The following is a 21,724-nucleotide window of genomic DNA, read 5'->3' as shown; positions in this document are numbered from 1 at the left end:
GCATGGATAAATACACTTACCTGAGTAAATGTTTCCTAAAAAATGTTTATTCAGATTAGTGCATTTACCCCAGTAATTAACCTCCCAAAAAGTGAACACGGCCTAAAGCGCAACTTATATTAAGATGACAATTGTCTCGACAAAAGAACTTATTTGTAGGAAGGATGCTTGTCAATAAAAGGACGCCCTTCATTGTCATGAACAAGGTATAAGTATAGCCATATCTATAAATCACGAGGATTGATATAGCCACCAACGGGACCACTATTTCATATATCACACATCACACCTATTGAGACAAAACAGGCAACTACCACAACCATGAACCACATCTAGATAATATTTGGCTAATGGAATTGAGATAGTCGTCCCTCCAACTCGGAATATGAAGGTGCAGGATCAAAATCCATGTAATTGTAGGTTCTTTGCAATATGGTTAATGGGCCTCATGTGCATTCTACCGGTTGCCTGAACAGTTTTTGGGCCAAACGGTCCAACCATTTAGATCAACAATGGTTAAAAACATTAATACCAATAAAAAATGTTATGAAAATATTAAAAAAAGGAAAGGCTTCAATTGGAGAATTTCTCAATCTCTCTAAAATTAAATTTTCTTTGCGCCCAAACAATTGAAAATTGTAAAAATCTCATGAATTAGGGTTTTGGAGGTTGGTTATAAAAAAATAGAAAAAAAAGGACTCAATTGGAGAATTCCTGAATCCCTCCAAAATTAAATTTTCGTTGCACCCAAACAACTGAAAATTGTGAAAACCCAACAAATTAGAGTTTTGGAGGTTGAGTATGGAAAGAAGATTTGGAAGATGATGTTGAACAATGGGACCCTCTGGCCTCCGCCATGCAAGCCAAACATATATGTATGATTTTGTTCCGTTGACGCTAAATTTGTTAATTCCTTGTTAATCGGGGCATAAAATTATATTCCGGGCCAAGAAATCCGCAGCCGGGTTTCCCTCCTCCCACAGCTTTATAAAAGGTCATACATTTCAGTTCACGTAACAGCAACAACGGAACCATCATTCTTATCTCTGCAGATAAGTAAAGCATAAGATGCACCCATTTCAAAAGCCCAATCTACTGCAATGTTTGTCAGGAGTCCGGATCTGCAAGTAACAAGCAACGCTAGGCACATCACAGTTGACAGCCTTCCAACACATGATAGATCCGACGCGAGTTAATTATGACCGTTCTTCATAGTTTTGCTGGGTTGAGGGACCCATATAGCCATCCATCTGTTCAAGGTGTCCAGATTGGCTAAGGTACCTGCTGCTTACTGTAAACCGAGTCCGGTTCATTCACAATATTGATCCGACCCATATCCACTCCACCCGATGGGCTCGTTGGAGAACCGATGCCTCATCCACCAAGGAGCACTGCAATTCGAAGAAAAAGTGATAATGTGGATCAACGGACCAAAAATCGTTTCCGGATCTTGATCAGACGGTTATTTGGGGGATCCAACACTCGCAACAGGATGCTTGGGCCCCACGTCATAGAGCTGACGTGGTAAATCATATTAGGCCTTCCCAAATTGATAGCGCTGTGGCTATACATCTAAACAACTTAAGACAAAGGTAGTCGGCTACTTCCTCCACCAGGCAACAAGTCAACAACATTGCTAGTTAGGTGGACGGATGTGGATCCCACCCCGTCATGTCTATTAGCCGTCAGATTGACCATCATCATTTTAACTAACAACAATTAGAAGGTCATACCAGATTAACCAGCTTCCTAATCGTAGTGGATAATTACTGATGAAGTGATTACCGACGACCATTGATTACGTGGACTGTGTCGACCGCCATTACTCCCCGCTTGCACGCCTCACCGGCCACCGCACTCGCCGCAATTAAAAGGAGCCTCCTCTTCCACTTTTTAGCTTCCCCCACGGCACGCGCGGTTCTATTAAATGTCACCGAAACGTGCGCCTGTTAAAATTACCCCCACTTTATAATCAACTACTTAAATGGCCACTACTTTTTTTACTGACGAAAACACCCCTAACCAATCATTTTCTTTTATGAATAAAATAAGGGTAATTTAGTGAATGTAGTAGTCCAGAAAACGAGCCTACATAAAGCCCTCCACGGCTTCACACTCCATCCAACTTCTCGAAACTCCAAACCGGGAAGGAATGGCAGCGACAACTCCTCTCCTCCGCCTTCTCTTCCCTCTGCTCGCGACAGCTTTTTTCCTCCTCCCAGGAATCTCAGCCGTCGATCCGACTGATCCAAGCAGCAATGCCACCGATTTCATCCGCTCAAGCTGCAGCACAACATTATATCCTGACGTCTGCTACACCTCGCTCTCCCGCTACAGCAGCGCCATCCAGCAGGACCCCGGCCAGCTGGCGCGCCTAGCCATCGCCGTCAGCCTCTCCAACGCCCACCGCACGGCCACCTACCTGTCAAACCTCTCGCGCGAAGCCGAAACCGGCGCCGACCAGGGAGCCGCGGCCGTGCTGCAGGACTGCTTCACCACCTTCGGAGATGCCGTCGACCAGATGCGCCGTTCGATCAACGAGATGCGGCACATCAACTCGCAGGAAACGTTCAAATTCCAGATGAGCAACGTGCAGACGTGGATGAGTGCCGCTCTGACCAACGAGGACACGTGTACGGAGGAATTCGACGATGTACCCGACGGGCCCACGAAAACCGACGTCTGCGATCGCGTCGGCAACGTCAGGAAGTTCACGAGCAATGCGCTTGCATTGGTGAATTCGTACGTTAATTCGGTAACAAATGCGACGGGGAGTCCATGATTGACGGTTTCTGACCGTTTGATTTTGTGAAGTATATACTATATAGGTAGGTTATATGCTACAGTAGCTATGTAAGGCGAAGGCGAAATCACAGATAGAAGGAAGGAATTAAATTATGGATTGACGAGTAAATTGTATATTTTGCTGGGTTGTTATGTAATTTTGTAAAGAACGAGCGTGCTTGTTTTCTTTTCTTTATTCCGGTGACGGAAATGAACACGGAAAGACGTCAGTTTCTCAAATTTCAAGCGTGATTGTGATGACGTGAGTTGTTGAGTCGACTCGGCCGAGTTGGGATTTGAGGATTGCTGCAACACCAGCAGTTGCATTAACGGTAAACCAGTCCAGTAACACAGAGATGCTTCATCTGGCCGTTTAAATGGTGGGTCCAACCCTCTCTCTGCTCAATTAGCTTGCCGACCCACCACCAGAAGCTTAACAAGAACAACTGCTTCATGATTTTCTTTTTTTTTTTTATTAATATATTTCAATATTTGGCATGACTCGCCGAGTTCACACTTCACAACATAACAATAATGTTGATGATGGGGCCCAATCAACAATCACCAAGATTTCTTGGTGGGTTGGTCTAATTGGACGGCCGTGATATTATTCTACACCCTGATAGTGCTGCCCACTGTTGTGTTTTGATGAGCTTTATCTCCAAATTCCCTTGCTTTAATTAATTCTTTGAAGCCAACACATAAAAAAAGATTGATTTGGGTTATGTTTGATGCAATTGATGTTTCTGTATGAAACGTTTTGGGTTGATCCATAAAACTTTTTAGTTGAATGGTTAGATTATACTCTACGCAGCCTCCCTTATATGAATTTTTAAGTTTAGCTTACTTCAACCATAAAAAGCCTCAAATAATAGTAGTATATCAATTTGTATTAATCAATCTAAAACCGTTTTAAATTGAACAGCAAATGGTACTAAACACAACCTTATTAAATTGGATTCATAGCCATGAATTTGTATTTAAGTAAAGAAGGTGGGTTGGTTCAATTAGGTATTGGCAGCACTAAACTAAAACAATTAAATTCCATGTGTCATCCAAACTACGGATTTTCAATTATGCAATGATTAGTAATAGACATGAATAATGTAATTTAACATTGATTAAACAAATCAATGAAGGAAACAGGCATAAATTATTTGATGAATCAGATAGATGAGCATGTGCAGCCATATAAAACAAGGGAGCAATTGCTTGGATCATCTATCACATGAGCAAAGGAAGGAGTTTGGCATGGTGTCAAAATATGGTTTGCAACTAGCTACTAATGGCCATGGATTTGTCTGTTGCCAATTTCCTCTGTGGACTGTGGCTGAGTTTAACCTCTATTATTGTTGCACGAGCACAGCTTGGATGACTCCTTAGTACCAAATACAAATAAATGGTTCTTTAATTTCTCAGCCAAAAAAAACAGCGAATTAATATAATATACACATAAGGATATATAATTATATTTTCAAAGCATTTCCCATAGATAGCCATTTGTCTCAAACGTTAACACTACAGAACAGACCACTTCCAAAAGGGTAATGGGTCCCTCCAAAGTGTCCCTATGTGTGTGAAAGAAAATGAACACAAATTCAGTAGAGTTTTCCTCTTTCTTACTCATCACCTGCAACATCAATTGTGTGGATTCCGATTATTGGGTGAAAATGGAATCGAATCCATTGCCTCACCAATTCATCCAAAGAATTCAAATGACTGACCAGTTCTGTGGGTTCTCGCCAATATGCATGATATTGTCATTGGAGAATACCCCTCGAAAATCCTTTAGAAAGCAAATTTTGAAATGAGGGGGGTGCCTGCTTTTTTGAAAATCAAAATCAAACATCAAATCCCTCCTAAAACTCTCACACAGTTTCCAAATAACCATAACCCCTCAAAAAGAAAAAAGAGAATTCCAACCACACCCAAGTACATAGTTGTCATCAATCACATTTATTTGAGTCATGTGAATTTCTTCTGTGAGACCAATTAATGGTTGGTCGAAACCGATCCATGCATTTATAGCTATTATGTTATTGGTCCAAAGGTTAAACAGCTTGCTTGATGCATTCCATCAATCATCTCAGGCTTCTGACATATTGGTCGGTATATAACTATTATCATCTAGTTAGTCTTCAATTTCCCACCTTTCACGAATGAAAATATTGGTTAGGGTTATTCCTTGTCTCATTGGCAATTCCCACGGCTCTGCAACATATTGTAAGAGGAGATGGAACGATGGAGAGTCTGAAGAATTGTTCAACTTAAAAGCTTAAGTATTTAGATGAGGTTCTTGATTAGGTTTTTAATCTAATACAGATCTTCTCACACTAAATCCTATTAGGCTTGAAACATGGACAAGCACAGGCATATTTATATCTTGTATTGAAATTTTAATTAAATATAGTGATGGCGATCAAATGAAACACTAGACCACTAAGTCAAGCAGATTCAGATGAGGTAGGCACAAAATACCCTCACCCCACTGTTGAAAAGGATTAATACCCACTTTTGACAGTTATCAAAATATTTATCAAATACTTATTTAATGTGCTTTCTTTGATGTACTTACTAAATCCACTCCCAAGTCAAACATACTCAGATGCCATTTTAAAGAACCATTTAACTTAAAAACTTAAGATATTGTAAGGTCCTATATATATATATATATATATATATATATATATATATATATATATATATATATTGTCTCTAACGAAGAGCTAGGTGAGGGATTGTTTGGGTATGGTGATTTGACTATTTACATATTTTGGCACTTGTAATAAAAATATATGATACAGGAAATGGCACTTGAAAAGAATAGTTAAGGCAGCCACGTTGAGTGACGTTGAAGGGAAAAAAAAAACACGAGACTTCTATTCATGAGTCGACAGCTTTAATGGCAGATCACAAGATGCCTTGCCTCCGGGTCCCCCAGGTCTCAACAACTCAACCAAAAAGTTTAATACATTAGGGGCTGCTTCTATTTTGTATGTTGTGTTGTAACTGTTTACCTTCTATTTTGTTCGTGTTTGTTGGTCCCAGAATGTATACTGATTGAATTAATGATAATAGTTTCCTTGTCTGTGGTTAAGAGGTTCCTTATGCATCGTTTGGGTTGCACAGAGAGAGAGAGAGAGACCCATCTACAAGCTTAAGCATAAGCATGGAGTGTGTTCAAAATCCAAATCACCAGCCAAGACAAGAGAAGAATAACTAGTTAATCTGAGGTGATGTCCAAAGTCCAAACAGAGATTAATTAAATCATTCACATGTGGCACCAGGCGCGGCACGAGCCAGAGAGCCACATGCATCCAGCTTGTTGGACGGCCGAGAGTGAATTATTTGGGTTGTGGGCCACCAATTAGACAACTGGAATCTGTGCAAACACATAGGCTGGTAACACAGAAGGAAGAGTACACAACCCAACTAAACGTTCTATATATAATTAGAAAAAAGTGTGCAAAAGAATCCAATCATGGCAAACTGGCACGTCAACGTAAAGCGTCCGATTAGGGACAAGAAGTTGCTTAAAAGTTGTCGTCCAAATGAAAACAAATTTACATTTTCATTTAAAGCCAAAAGCTTACGTAGATGGTGAGGCCATGAAGCTCAACCTCCAGAAGTTTCAATAGTGAATACATTGTCCTCCATTCTCTTCTTCTTCTTCTTCTGGGCTTTATGGTAAGTGTATGAAATTCTTCCAAGATTAGCTCTAGTTTCATTGCAGTAAATATCAAAGTCAAACACCTGTGTGAGTGAGACGATGAAGCTTAACCTCGAGAAGTTCGTTTCAATATATAATATCCATTCTGGTCTTCTTCTTCTGGGATTTGTGGTGAATATAAGAAATTCTTCCAAGATTAACTCTAGTTCCACTGCGGTAAATATCAAACACCTGTGTAAGGCAGTGAGTGAGCCCATGAAGTTTAACCTCCAGAAGTTTCCATTAGAATATAGGGTAGTCCTCCATATTTTATCTAGGCTTCTTCTTTTTCTGGGGTTTGTGGAAAATGTAAGAAATTCTTCCAAGAGTGGCTCTAGTTTCATTGCGGTAAATATCAAACACCTGTGTGAGTGAAACATATATGCATGGTGTTTTCTCCATTCAAGAACGGCTGCACTAGTAGACTGGTAGTAGTCACCATTGGCCACGTAAAGAGAAGCTGTGTAATGTGTCCGGCTATGCGGGACCAAATCGATATTGATTGTTCCATCCCCATAGAATCTCTAAAAACTCAGAATCTGAACTCTAGCTCTTGTCCTGTGAGAAAAAAACTTGAACCTGGAGCAAGAAGAACGTTAAAGAGAGGTGGGATTTTGATAGATAAAGAAATGGAACAAATGGGAGAAAATGACGTGGGTTAAAATGGCTGGCATGAAAAATCCAGCGGCTGACAAGGGCCGTCCATATACTGAACTCGTGAACCCACGAATACAGATGGGTCCCAAATGTGTGAGATGTATCTCCCTTTTTCTGTCATGGTCCAACTCTTTCTCACAAGAAAAAAGCTAAAGGGCTAGCTTTTCCAACATTGAGCTCGTGAACTGATTTCAATAATTCAAATCAAATGGGTCCCAAATGATTTGAGACACTGAGCTCTCTTCTTGCTAAAATCCAACCAACAGGTCTAACTTTCATCAAAGCAACCAGAGGTTTCATGGCTGGTGAATTGTATGGCACACCTTCCTTAATTAAACGGTTAAACCCATCTCAGTATCTCACAATTAAGCAAGAGTCACCGACGGTGGTGCCAGTACTCATCTGGGGTGCAAGGCTTTTGAGTACAAAGTGTACATCAGGCACGCAATATAACAACTAGCCTTTTACTGTTTTACGTGCCTCTCTGCTTTGAGTTCTCACCTCTGATGAGACCGCTTGGAGTGATCATGGCGAAGCATAGATGGAAGTGAGAATTGACTGTGGGAAAGCCAACTGTTCCAGAGGAGACTCAGACTCTGGTAGCTAGTGTTTCACTTTTTTCGATTGCCAAGAAAACTCTTCCTGTTCATCATTTGTTATCTCTCGATACTGAAGAAAAATAAAAGATAATTAATATTCTTTTCTTTTCTATTATTGTTTAACAGCAATAGAACTCCAGGTTGATGAATGATGATCATCGTCTCTGTGGTAAAGGAATACGATAAATTGAAATAGACCTTGGAATTCTGCGGTCCGTAGAATTTATAAATGAACATAAAACAGTAAAATAATGCAAGGTTGTGAATAATGGTGCATGGCCAAATCCTGACGACCAATATTGACTCCCAGTCCAACTGTAAAATGTAAGGATCGTAGAGCTTGTGTCTCTTTTATTCTGTCCTCGTAAATATTAAACAATATTTTGATAAACCAACTAATAACTATACACTACAAGTTAGTACAGATTTTCAGTCTAAAGATTGCAGTATGGAGATGGCCACGTTGAATCACTGAATCAGCAGACTTGGACCGGACTCTATGGTTGAACTGTGAACCAGCAGTGACCCAGTAAACTTCTCGGTTTTCTGTCCGGTCTGTCTGACAACTTGGTCAAAAGGTACATTATAACCATTATTATGGTGAGTGGCTGTGGTTGGGAGAAGGGTTCATTGCCTAGTGCCGTGATAAGATCATATATTGGAGACTTGGAGTTTGAGGGCAGTCAGGTACACTTTTGTCCAAGAAAATGCTGCTCTCTTTGAGCGGTATTGAGTAATAGTGTTTTTCTTTTTTTTTTTTTTCCTTTGTTTTATCTACCATAGAGATAAAACCTTTTTTTTTTTTTTTTAATAACGGCATAACACCTTAGGCTATACACGCATGTCTTCGGCAGTATTACTATAGGAGTCCGGATCTGTTCCTCACACAAACCTCACAACCCCTTTCAACCTTGTATTAAGAATATCTTCCCATGAAATAAAACACATAAGTACGGAGATATTCTCAATACAAAGCAGAGAAAACTGCCCGAATTGAATAGGCCTTGCCTTGATTGAAATCAAACTCAGATCATCTCTTATACTAATATTGTATTGTTATATTTTCATAGGGAGATGTTCCTAATACATGGTGAGATAGGACTGTGAGGTTGATGTGAGATGTTCTCTATAAGGAGCAAATCCTGATTCTTACTGTAGCGTACAATTTATATTAACCAGAGTGTCCAGCCATGGCAAAGCCTTCTGGTTGGTAACCAGTCTAAAATCAACCCCTCACGACACTCAGGATCTGCTACTCACGCCATTGTGTATCACTTTTTAAGTACCCAATTACAGGTAAACACGCTAGTGTTTAGTACACGTGAGAGCCATATATCAATGTAAGGAACACTGATGTATTCACTTTGGTTACGTAGCAAGTGATGCACAGCGGTGCAAGCAGCAGCTCACAAACCCCAGATAGTTAGGACCAGTGTCAGATAATGGTCCCTAGTAAACCTTCATTTTCCTCTATTCATAGTGTTTCTTCCCATGTGGATAGCCAGGCTGTAGGGTATTTATATTTCCATGTTTCGAGAATTTGACATTAATTTGTGCTTTGTGAGAATCCCTGAGTGCGTTTCGTTTTCATATCTAGCCCCATTCTGTCAAGGGTGCAAGCCACATGGGTCAGGTGGGGACCAACCTTGCTCAGGCCCACAGGGCTCAATCCCCAGTCTCCAACCTAAACTTGAACCCTGTATTTACTACTAGATTGTAGAAGTAAAACCAAATTAGTATATATCTAATACCCTAACCCACTTGATGGAAATGAAAACCCAACCCCAAAATGAAATTGGGTCAACCAATCCTAATTGATGATCTCCCAAAAACTATCTATATATGCGCCCCCCCCCCCCCTCCACCACCCTACACACATTGAATGCGCTTGCCAAATCTGAAATTCTCTGAATCCTAAGGATTAATACATTGATAACCCTATAAACTTAAAATGAAACCATGCATCCAATATGTATATTAAATAATTTGTTTACGGTTTTGTATGCTCCAACTCTATCAGGGATTAATTCAATATAGCAGTACCTACCGACATGCACACCAATCTTTGAGCCTACCAACAATATTATTATGGATGCCTGGAATACTTCTCCATCTGGACCACATGCCTCGGTGATGAAAAAGAAAAAAGAAAATAAAATTTAGCAAAATAAAACCATATGAGTATTTACTCCTCTTCGGTTGATCCCTAATTTCATACTAGTGTCATTTGTTTCTCTATCTCTAGAAAAATCAATGGAGGGTACTAGGTGCAATTTGGGTGGATTTGGGTTTAGTTTTTATCAAAATTTCTAACGATCTGGCTCGAAGTTCTATCTCAAAGAAGTATAATATTAACTCAGGCCAATCCGAGTTATACCCCGATTGGATATGATCCTAACCTTTGGCATTTTTTTGACATAAAGTGACTAATCTCAAATTTGATCCGTCCATCCGCAATTTCGTGCTTGCCAGCCTAAGAAATGAAGAATCCAAATCCGCTTCACACAGAATGCTCCTCACGCCAACTTCACTATATCCCAGCCACACATTTGGAAGATCTCCCGTACTTGTGTATTATTATTCATGGGTAGATGTTCCCAATATACAGTGAGATGTTCTGTGAGGTCGGTGTGAAGTGCACTCTGTGAGGAATAAATTCCATTTAGAATATCAGTGCGCGGATCCAAGAAATGCCTATAAATAATATATCGAATGAGAAAAAAAATTGTATTAGAAAATTTTCTCTTAATCATTTAAGGGCATATGATAAAAACACATACTTTTTTTTTTTATTCTTTTGAAGGGCTGCACAATGGAAAATAGCCCATTCCCCAACCCAGGTGCCAGTGGGATTTGGTCCCAAGTCTTTGTTAAGACCAAGAGAGACCTTACCAACCAGCCGGTTGGCACCTGATCTTGAAATTATCTCCTACTTAGGGATGTCAATGGGTCAATTTCCATAACCATTTGGCTCAACCTGAAATTGCTCCAAAGCCACTCCAACCCCGAACATAACTCACTGTGACCCGACCAAGCGGAGTGAGATATCCAACCCAACCCGTCCTAACCCACGAACAGTATCCTTATATTCAGTCAATGTCATTTTTATGAATGTTTCAATGCTACTATGTCGATATGCCCGGATTTAGTTAAGGGCCAAGACTCAACCCAATCCAACCCAGAACCTAACTAAGGCTGACCAGACCCTAACCCAATAGTCTCTATGGACATTGATGGGCCCAATTTACCAATGAAAACATATGCTTCGATGGGTTGCATATAGAATGAAGTATAGCAAAGGTTTCCCAGAAAAAAATAAATAAATAAATAAAACCGGCCACTGAAAACAAAAAGTAAGTAGTAGGAAAATGGTGCTCCTTGAAGTTCAGCCAAAGTGAACACCGAAATGAAGCTATAGATCAACCAAAGTAAATAATTCGGTAGATTAACAAACCCGGTAAATCAGGGCTGTAATGTCTTGGTATAAATAGGTTTCAGGAAAAATTAGCATAAGCCTGGCGTGTCTCGATCCAGCCCTTTATTAACCATTTTACCATGGGGTGATCATGGGCAAGGCCGGGATTTGGGCCCATGTCATTAAATGCATTAATATTTAATATATAAATACATCGTATTATATTATATGACAATATATTATAAATGCATTTCGGGCTAGGCTGGGCTAGAAAAGTAGAAACTATCACCCGTTCTCCCAGTCTAAAGACGCAAACGACCAAAGAAGGTGGGCCATTTGGCACCTTGAATCCTACTCCTGGTTGGCTGGTTGTTCAATTTTGCCTGTATTTGTTTGCACTATAATTTGCACTCTTATTTGATACAAATTTTATACTTTTTGTCTAATATGCACTCAGTGCAAATTTTACATAAAAAAATAAATGTGAAATTTGCACCACCTTGCATATAAGGTGGGAACAACATCATTTTCTTCTTGTTTTACGTCTTACAAACAAATAAAACAAAGTCAAATCGCAAGCAGAAGCAAACCAGAATTTACAGTCTATTTGCACTCCCATGCATTTACACTAGTGCAAATAAAATTTGCAATGCAATCGAAAACAACCTTAGGCTCAGTTTAGAAAGAATAAAAGTATAAATATGTACAGTAAAAATACATACAAAATACAAGGTTTTGCACTCTACATATTTTTATTCGTACTCCTGAGCTGAGCCTTAGATTGTATTTGGTTGCAGTGCAATTTTATTTGTACTAGTACAAATGCATGGGAATGCAAATATAAAAAATGTAAATTCTCGTTTAATTTTATTTTAGATTTTGCTTTATTCTACTTCATGTCTTAATTTACTTCGTTTGTACTGCAATTGAACAAAACAAGCTAAAATTTAAAACAAAGATAAGTCAAATTTACAGTCAAAACATTTGCACTGCCATGGTTTTACATCAGTGTAAATTTATTTGCATTGCAACCAAATACGGCCTTGTAAACATCTTCCAATTTGTTATCATCTGCTCCCTAAAACAACAGAACAGTTCACTTGAAAGGTTATCTTACCGGTCACCAGCTTAAGCGTTCTATTACATGGCCCATGGACCTCAAAATGAAATAGGTTCCAGCTGTTTTTTGCAAGCCCGGCCCAAGTCCTACTCCCGAATGTGTATGGTTTAGCCCACTAACAAACAGTTTGGGCTTGGGCCACAAACAAATACTTTTCCATAAAACCCCCACCCACTCCAGAGCGATCACCAAAAACGGGTTGGCCTTAGGGGTGATCATGGGCCGAGCCGGGCTTTGTACTTATGATAAGGGTTATATATTAGGCCCATGCCCGGCTCGGCCTGGGGTTTTGGGACTGAAACATAAGCCTTAGTTCATGTCTTTACGGGTCCGGTCTGGGCCGGGCCGAGCCTGATTCTGGATCAATGTCACTCATATAAAATATTACCTATCTATATATTAAATGATATAATATACGCATAAACTTATTTTATACATTATATAATATAAAATATTACATATAATATAAATTATATATATCATGTAATATTTATATAAAAAATATATAATAAAATATAAAATAACATATATACATATGTATATATTATACATAAAATGTGTAACTTTAAATATATGCGGGCCGGGTCGGACTTGAAGTATTAAGCCCAAATCCGAACCTAAATTTTATGGGCCTGATCCCGGGCCAGGCCTGAACACAAAACCCAGGCCCAAGCCCGGAATTTCCGGGCCGGGCCGGGCTGAAACCATCACCCCTAGTTGGCCTTCAAGGGTAACACGAGGCATCTGCTACAAGCCGACAACACATATTCCAAGATCGATACACTTGTCTCGCATATCTATAGGCCCAATACAAAACCCACGACAGATTGGGCCAAAACCCACCACCATTAAACCACTCTGTTCTATCATTTGTTAGTAGTAGCGGCAACTGGCAAAGCCTCCCCTCAAATCACTCCAACAATCTCTTCCAAATCTGAACTATGCGACAGAGCGCCATGAAAAGGGGTAAAAGCCCACAATCAATCTGAGAAACGTACTCAGTACTTGGCATCTGGCATTGGCTTTGTGTTAATAAAATCCATCTAAATGGACAAAAGAGTCCTGAGTCCCCTCCTCAGTGTCAGATCTGTTCTTGATTTTCACTCCAAGATGAATACCAGAGCACGAATTGGGCAACAAAATTTGCTGGGTTCGGACAAGTTTCTAAAAAGAAGCAAAGCTGAATCTCACAGCCAATGGAGACATTCTCTACCCAGAATCGATGAATTAAATCTCTAAGCTAATGAATGTATGTATGCCAAGCTTTAGTCAATTTCGTGCTGATAACTTCATTTTGTGGTGCAGAAATCCCTCAGTTAGTTTTACAACCCATCTCTGAGCATCTCTTGTGTCTGGCTATATGTTTTGTTTTTGTGAGCCCTTGCTCTCTTCTGTGTCAGAGAAAAGTTGCAGTCTGGGGCCACATAACTTAACAGCTGGCAACTTTTCAGAAGATTAGATCCATCACTGGATGGACCCCACCCAAGAGTGGGGTGGGCCTAAAGCAATACATGCATCACTGTCAAAGCTTAATTACTGAAAGAGTTCAAATAGAACTTTTGACCATTGTCAGAATATTGTTTTAGAAATTGTAGAAATTGTAGATTCTTATCATCGTTATCTCATATCTGGAACGATAGCAAGCTATTGGGCCCCCGACAGATCATGGGCCTTGTACTGAGACCCAAACTTTTGCCTTGTTGTTTTGCTGAAATTTACCAGTTTTTTTCTTGGTATCAGTGCTAGGCCTCTACATAAATATCGACAAATTCCTGCAAGAGAAACACAAAAGTTCAAACTTTATCATGAAAATACATTTGGAATGTAAAAGGGAAAAAAGTGTAATTAATTATTTTTCCAGATTCTGAATGGGCCCATCTCCAGATTATGGGCTTGCATTTGACCTGGCTCAGGCCGTATTGTAATTCACAGGTTAAGGCCTTAACAAAGCCCAAGTTCAGTTCACCAACCTAGGGTCAGCCGGTCAGGCCCCACTTTTCTACACCATATCTAGCCTGCATCCCTAAAAGCCCATCCCAAATAGAGCTGAAGTGGCTAAACTGAATGACTTATTTTAAGAAGGAAAATTTAAGAACAATTTGTCATATATATACGAAATTAGAATACCAACAAAAGCTTTGGTTTCATCAATCCAATTAATCATTTGTACGATACAAAATACATAAAATAAGAAGGGTGATTAAAAAATGTTTCAGAACCTACTCCCCTCATTTTGGGCTATTTGTATTCATCCCTCTGGTGTCATGGCATCTTGTGAACCATTCCTTTAGGCTATGTTTGGTTTGAAGGAAAAGGTAGGGAAAGGAAGGGAAAGACAAGAAATCCAATACAATGGTTGTAAAGATTTTCTTACCTTTCCCCTTCCCTATATTTTCTTTGAAACCAAACATAGCCCTAGATTATGCAATTATTTTATACCCTAAAAAATTAGATAGTAAGAGTGTTATTATTTCTGTAACAAGATCAAGAAAATGGTTGGAATGGCATCAAAAGCTCCTTATAGCAGAATAACATAATTAAACAATTGCAGTTAAAGGACAAAATTTGCTTTTTGGTAGTAAGAATCTAGAGCTATCAGTGAAGATAAAATACAAAGAATATCGACAACTGAAAGTGAAAACTTTGTCGGTGTTTAGTGATTTTTTTTTTCTTTCATTCTTTCAAATATATCAAAATATCAATACAACGCATTCTCTATATGTCAGTGCATCCAGATATACATGAATACACCAATATAAAAGTATTTTATAAAAAAAAAAAAACTTTGTAATTGTGAGCCCCAACCCTCTAATGATTATAAGATGAAAAAAAGTAAAACAAAAAATTAAAAAAAAAATAGAGTATTGATGATATGGATATATGCACCAATACCCAAATTTGGAAACTCTGAAGTGTTTGATTCTTGCTCCTTTCTTTGTATTTGAACAACGGTGTCAAGCAAATGTTGGGTTCTTCACCAATTTTGGTTGGTGGATGCACACTCTTTTCATCTTCAACTCTCCCACTTTTAACAGTTGTCAAAATATTTATTAAGTTCTCGTTTAAAGTGATTATTTTGTTGTACCTACTAAATCTGATCCCACTCCTTTGGCCTCCATTTATATTTCTAAATCTTGTATATACACTCTTCCAAACAGAGCCCTTGAGACTGAATTTCTGATTAAAAGTATAATTAAACTATTACTCTTGATCATAGCAGTATGATCTAGCGCTAAATTTTTTATTAAATGGTTAAAATAATATCCATCAAAGTTTATACAACACTTGGATTATAGCGATAGGAAATGAGATAAACATTATCATCTCACGCATCCCCAAGAAAGAAATGAGGGTGCTGGTCTTCAAGGCAGGAGAGGATATCAACTATCAAGGTAAAAATGAAACTCATTCAGTCCTCACAAAATGGTGCTCACCACCTTATTCATGGTCACTTGTAATCGTGTAATGAAATTATTTTTATATTTATATATTTTTATTCACTAAGAAATATTCTTAATGCACAAATGTTATTGGCTATGAATATGTAACATCATTTTGTGAGAACTAAATCCAATCTCATAAAAATGTCTTTATAGAAACAGATAGAAGAATACTTTTTGAGATTATTGGCAGGAGACGAATTCCCCCTAGCTGAATTGTTTGACTATTTATACCAAATCAAAAGGTGCCTGTTAGGAAGGGATTCAGCATTAAAATAATGCTTAATTAGAATACAAATATGAGACCCATTTAACAAGAACGGTCATACACAAAATCAAAAGGTGCCTGCTGGAGATAAATTCTTCTGAGGCTTCTGCAAGAACGGCTACCCGTTTAACAAGAACGGTCATACTTCGGGAGAGAACTTCTTGTGAGACTTCTGCAAATTAAGGTTTTAAAAACCGAATCAGATATGTAACTGTTTTGGCCACCGGTTTTTGGGTCAAATGGTCTAATCATTTGGTTTTAATGGATTGTCCATTCTGATTTAAAAAATAATAATGATTAAAATAAAAATGGTTAAAAATTACTGTCTGGGCCAATGGGTCGATGGTTTGACTGCCCAGATCAGTGATAAAGCCAACAATTTTGATCGAGGAATAGTTTTTGGGTGGAACAGAACCAGTTGCATGAACAGTTCCTGGGTCAATCCATCTGACCGTCCAGTCCGGTCCAGTTTTCAAAACCATGCTGCAAATGGTGCCAAACGTAATGAAGCGCAACCAAACACAGTTGCCTCGCAAGAATAGTGAAATGTCTCAAGTCTCAACTAGTGAAATTCCCATTACAATTTTTTTTTATGGAAAAAGGTGAGCTACACAAGACTGGGGGTAGCTCTTCCCCTTACATCCGCTTCACAAATAAAATAAGAATCAAATGTCCTAAACTCATTACTACCCTCTCGATTATTAAGAGCTTTACGAGGTAACCAATCAGCCAATTGATTTGCTTCCCGATACATATGCTTGAATCTGATATTAAAGTTAAAAAACTCAACAAGTTTTTGACATTCCCTAATCATACTAGCCCATCTCCATGGGGGTGAGACTATACCATTAAGACAATCTATAACCAGTTTAGAGTCTCCTTCGATGGTGATTGTTGGTCCCTGAAGTTAATCGCAATGTTGATAGCCTCCCATGCAGCCCACGCTTTTGTAAGGTTGATTGTCGTGATACCAATCCCAATCGCTTTGGTCCCGAGGACATAACCTTGATGATTCCTATCAACACACCCAATGGCACAGTTGTCGTTAATCGAACAAGAAGCATCAAAGTTGATTTTGATGCAATCAGTTTTGGACTTATACCACTTAACAATATTTAAACTTTTACTGTTTGTGTTACCATGCAAGAAGAAACTTCTTTAATTTCAATCCAGTAAGCAAAAGCTTTGCCAATGATATTCTCTGCATTACTGAAACCTCCATTAAAACATTTATTATTTTTATTCTTCCAAATGAATCAAGAAATACAAGCAAAATTTTCTCTTGGAAAATTATCCCTAGAATAATCATTTGGCTTGTTAAGTAAAGACCACCACTACTTGTCCAACGAGAAAGAGTTCCTGGGAATTGGAAATTCCTCATCACATCTACTCCAGATTTGTTTAGAGTTTTCACATCTAATAAACAGGTGATCAAAGTCCTCTACCTCCCCACAAAAGACACAAGTTGGATCAATTCCTAGACCCCTAGCTATAAGATTATTTTTTTGTGAAAAGTCTATTATTTAATAAGATATAGAGAAAATTTTTAATTTTTTGGGGGAGCATGAGCTTTCAAAAATTAATTTGATAGTTGGCAGTAAGACTCTCACCACTATTAAACCTACACTCCTCTTCATAAGCTTTTTTAATCGAGAAGTTACCATTCGGGGTGAATTTCCAAACTCTTTCATCTTCATAGTCCCCATGGGAAATTAATATAGGCTGGATACACTTCCAAGCTTGGTAAGTTGTAATAGACTTAATAAGATCCTCTTTCCACACTCATGTCAAAGTCCATTACCCCATTAACCGTCAAATCCATATCAAACAATTCTCTCATATTTTTAAATTCAATCAAATGACCATTACCAGCCCATGAATCCAATCAGAAATTTACATTTTTTCCATTGTCGATTCTCAACATAGAACCCCTTTCAATAAGCTCTCTTAAAATCAAAATGCCTCTCCAAGTCCAAGAAGAGCTATTCTTTTCTTTTTTTTTCTTTTTTTTCTTTTTTTTTTTTTACATCTTAAAAATTGTTGTTATTAAGGTATTTATTAGTCACAACCTTGACCCAAAGGTTATCATGGAAATTTAAAATTTTCCACCCCCAACTTAGCAAAAATGGCCTTATTCATCCATTTGAGATTCCTCACACCTAATCCACCCCATTTTTTGGGAGAGCAAATTTTTCAAATTCCTCACACCTAATCCACACCGTTACAAATTTAAAGCTTAGTATAGTGTTCATTACTTTTGATGGATTAGTACATTGTTTATTTGGTTACTCATACATTTATAAATGAACAAAGGATCCAAACAATCTGCCCTCATGTTTACAAAATTTGGTGATGATTGCAAGGTTTCATGCTCCTCTTATTCATGAGACCGTAAGTAGGGGGGCCAGTCATATTCTAAAATTCAATTTCTTCGACATAATAGAGTCAAATTCGGATACTTTGAATTCAAATTCAAATATTATCTTATTCGGTTATAATTTAAACCATTTACACAATTACACCCCTAACTGTAAGGCCTAATGGTAAAAGGTTCACACACATGTCAAACCAAATCTGAACTTGGTTTTAGATCATAATAAATATGGTGAAGTAAAATGCACTCCACCGCAGAAATCTGAAATTACAGCCCCCACAGTCTACAAGTAGCCCCCCTATAAACTGCATCATGCCCGTGAATTTGGCATCGATCCACGATTGAGATTTATCCCACCTGTACGGTGGGGCTAAAATTCTGGGGTGAGCTGAACAATCATTCTTCCTAATAAATATCAAGATAACAGTTTGGGGACTTGTAATTGGTTATTCGGCCAGGTTCACATACTTGTGTTCAAACCAAAACTAGACTATAGTTTCTTTGCCAACTTGATCTGCAAATAGAGCATGTCTTGTTTTGTGGAGCTCTCAAAATAGAAGTTGTGGCTGTTGGATCCAAAAATATTTGGTTGCAGTGCAATTTTATTTGCACTAGTAGAAATGCATGGGAGTACAAATGAAAAAATGCAAATTCTGGTTTAATTTTGCTTTGGGGTTTACCTTATTCTGCTTCAGGTCTTATTTTGTTTCATTTGTATTGAAATCAACATAATAAGATAATATCTGAGCATTTGCACTACTATAATTTTGCATCAGTACAAAAAACTTGCATTGCAACCAAACACATAAAGGAGGTAAATAAGTGTTTTGCCAAAATGGTCTTGGATTTGGGGAAGATTTAGAAAAAAAAAAGGGAAAGAAAGATTACAAGAGTTAAGGGTTGAATTTGAATTAAAAACTACAAAGAAGTCTTGTATCAATCTCCTCTCTCTTTCTTTCATACTGGTTAAAAAGTCTACACCTCTCATAAATCAAAGCCAAACCACATGTACACTTCTATTTAGGGGGTGTTAATTTTTTTTGGATTTTGAGAGGGGGAAAGGAATTGACAAAGAAACCCATGTTCTTTTTCAAATTTAGGTGGGATCAAGTAAAGTTTATTTTCCTTTGTATCACTCATTCAGGTAAGTGATACTCATCTCCGTGGATAAATAACTTTTTCCACCTAGGGAAAGTTGTCAACACTTGGATGGAACAAAAATGCATCTTTTAACAATAGTTTTTTATGGCTAAAATGGTCATTAGATTATTTATTTGGGAAATAAAAGAATATGGGTAAATGTACTTACCCAGTACCTATTGGAAAGCAAGCAAACCATGGCGGTACTCTGCTCCAGCTCTGCTGGATCATAGACTAGTGTTTGTTCTGGATTTTAAGATCTCACATACTCACACTTAAGGGAATAGATCATGAGTGGCAAAGAGGGTCAAAACATAGCTACAGCCTACAAAGCCCATACATGTCCAAGCATTCAAATAGATAAAACTAAAAATAGATGATAGCAGCTAAATTCAATCACCTCGCTTTGAACTAGCTGCCATGGGTCCATCTCTTGATTGGAGCAGACATGCTTTGACAGTATTAATTGAAAGGCATAATACTATAAGCCTCTGAACCACCACTACCCCAACTATTGGCTAAGCAACTAAAGGGTTGTGTTCATTCCTACAATACCCAAAACGTCATTTGGTAATTCTAATTAGAACAACTGGTTCAGTTTGATTAGATTATACTGATCCAGAATCCTTTATGGGACACAGCTTAAGCAACAAAACCAAAGGGTCCAATTGGATGGTTAGGCTTATCAATTATCCAACCCTGGGTTTTTATCAATAAAGGTTGCTGATGAGGGCAAATTTGGCCCTCCAATGAAATTGTGACACGTGGTACCTCGTGACAAGTAGGCGACACCTAGGCAACAACTTACCAAGCTGGTATCCCACCCAGGCACCGACCTAGTCGGCCTAGCATGGCCTACGCGCTGCCTGGCATGCGGCCTGCACACGGCCTATGCGCTGCCTGGCGTGCGGCCTACGCACTGCCTAGCGCAGCTTGTAGGCGACCTGCGCACTGCCTGGCGCGGCCTACGCAACCTGGCCAACCTGGATCAGCCAGGCACATGATCTGACCTGGACGACCTAGCCAACCTAGATCAACCCGGCACATGATCCAACCTAGCCAACCTAGCTGACCTGGATCAGTCTGGCACACGACCTAGCCGACCTAGATCAGCCTGGCACACGACCTGGCCGACCTGGATCAGCCTGGCACATGACCCGACCTAGCCGACCTGGATCAGCCCGGCACATGATCTGACCTGGCCAACCTAGCCGACCTGGATCAACCTGGCACACGACCCGACCTGGCAACCCATAAGACGTGCCCACCGATAAACTTGGCATGCATAGCCCACGATCCATGGAAGCCGGCCCATGTTCCGGAAGTTGGTTAACGTGCATGGCGGTTACCTCCAAGGAGCTCGCTAAGGAGCTCGGTAGCTCACCAAAGAGCTTGCCAAGGAGCTAGGCAGCTCTCCAAGGAGCTCGCCACCAAGGAGCCAGGCAGCTCGGTAGAGCTCACCACAAGCAGCTCGGCATAGCCCAAGGAGCTCGGCATAGCTCCCCCGGGCAGCTCGCCACTTGTAGGGTAGCTCGGTACAGAAGAGCAGTTTGGCGTACCGCAGGAAGATCTCCTGCCTAACAACTGTACCTAATAGATCTGGAGTCTTGCGCCCACGTATCTCGCCAGGTGGCGCCTTGCCTAGCAGAGCCTTACTCTGCAACAGCTGCCTGCATTCGCCGCCTCAGCTCTAACAGCGATAACTGTGGCAGAGAGACAGAGGCGGTTATGCCTGACTTGGCAGAGGCGGTCACGCCTGATTTGATAGGACACCGCTATATAAGGACTCCAACCCCCAAAGGCAAAGGGGGAGAATGAAAAAAAATGGAAGTAATCCCTGCTCTCTAGCTCTCTCATTCCTATAATATCATCTTCAAGCTCTCTACAATCAGAGTACTAACTTAGGCATTAGAGAGTCCCCACCGGGTAAATACCCCCGGGCCCCTTGGTTCAATTCTCGCAGGTTCCTCAAGCTCCCGCCTCCTACAAAGAGGAGGAAAGATGGAGTTCTCGCAAGTTCCTCAGCTCCTACCGCCTACAAAGAGGAGGAAAAGATGGAGTTCTCGTAGGTCCCTCAGCTCCCACCGCCTACAAAGGAGAGGAGATCATAGAGGGCAGTCGAGTTGCACTACACCAGGGAGCTCCACCATCCTCTAGGTTACAGGCCACCTAGGAGCAGGTCAAATGACGAGTCAACCAAGGTAGCTCACCACCAGGG

The 21,724-nt window shown here is 39.6% G+C and overlaps 1 protein-coding gene across 1 annotated transcript; it reads left to right on the top strand.

Annotated features, from left to right (window-relative positions):
* Positions 1–2,078: 2,078 nt before the first annotated feature.
* On the top strand, positions 2,079–3,024 carry LOC148855169 (21 kDa protein-like). The gene has a single exon (XM_088985100.1). The coding sequence runs from the start codon at positions 2,153–2,155 to the stop codon at positions 2,780–2,782; it is 630 nt and encodes a 209-aa protein (XP_088841226.1). The 5' UTR covers positions 2,079–2,152; the 3' UTR covers positions 2,783–3,024.
* Positions 3,025–21,724: the final 18,700 nt, after the last annotated feature.

The sequence above is a fragment of the Nelumbo lutea genome, chromosome 4 (genome assembly GCF_056320005.1).
Source record: "Nelumbo lutea isolate HS-2025 chromosome 4, American lotus-T2T, whole genome shotgun sequence".
Taxonomy (NCBI): domain Eukaryota; kingdom Viridiplantae; phylum Streptophyta; class Magnoliopsida; order Proteales; family Nelumbonaceae; genus Nelumbo; species Nelumbo lutea.
The sequence above is the reverse complement of the archived record's forward strand: the minus strand, read 5'-3'. Positions and strand labels throughout refer to the sequence as shown.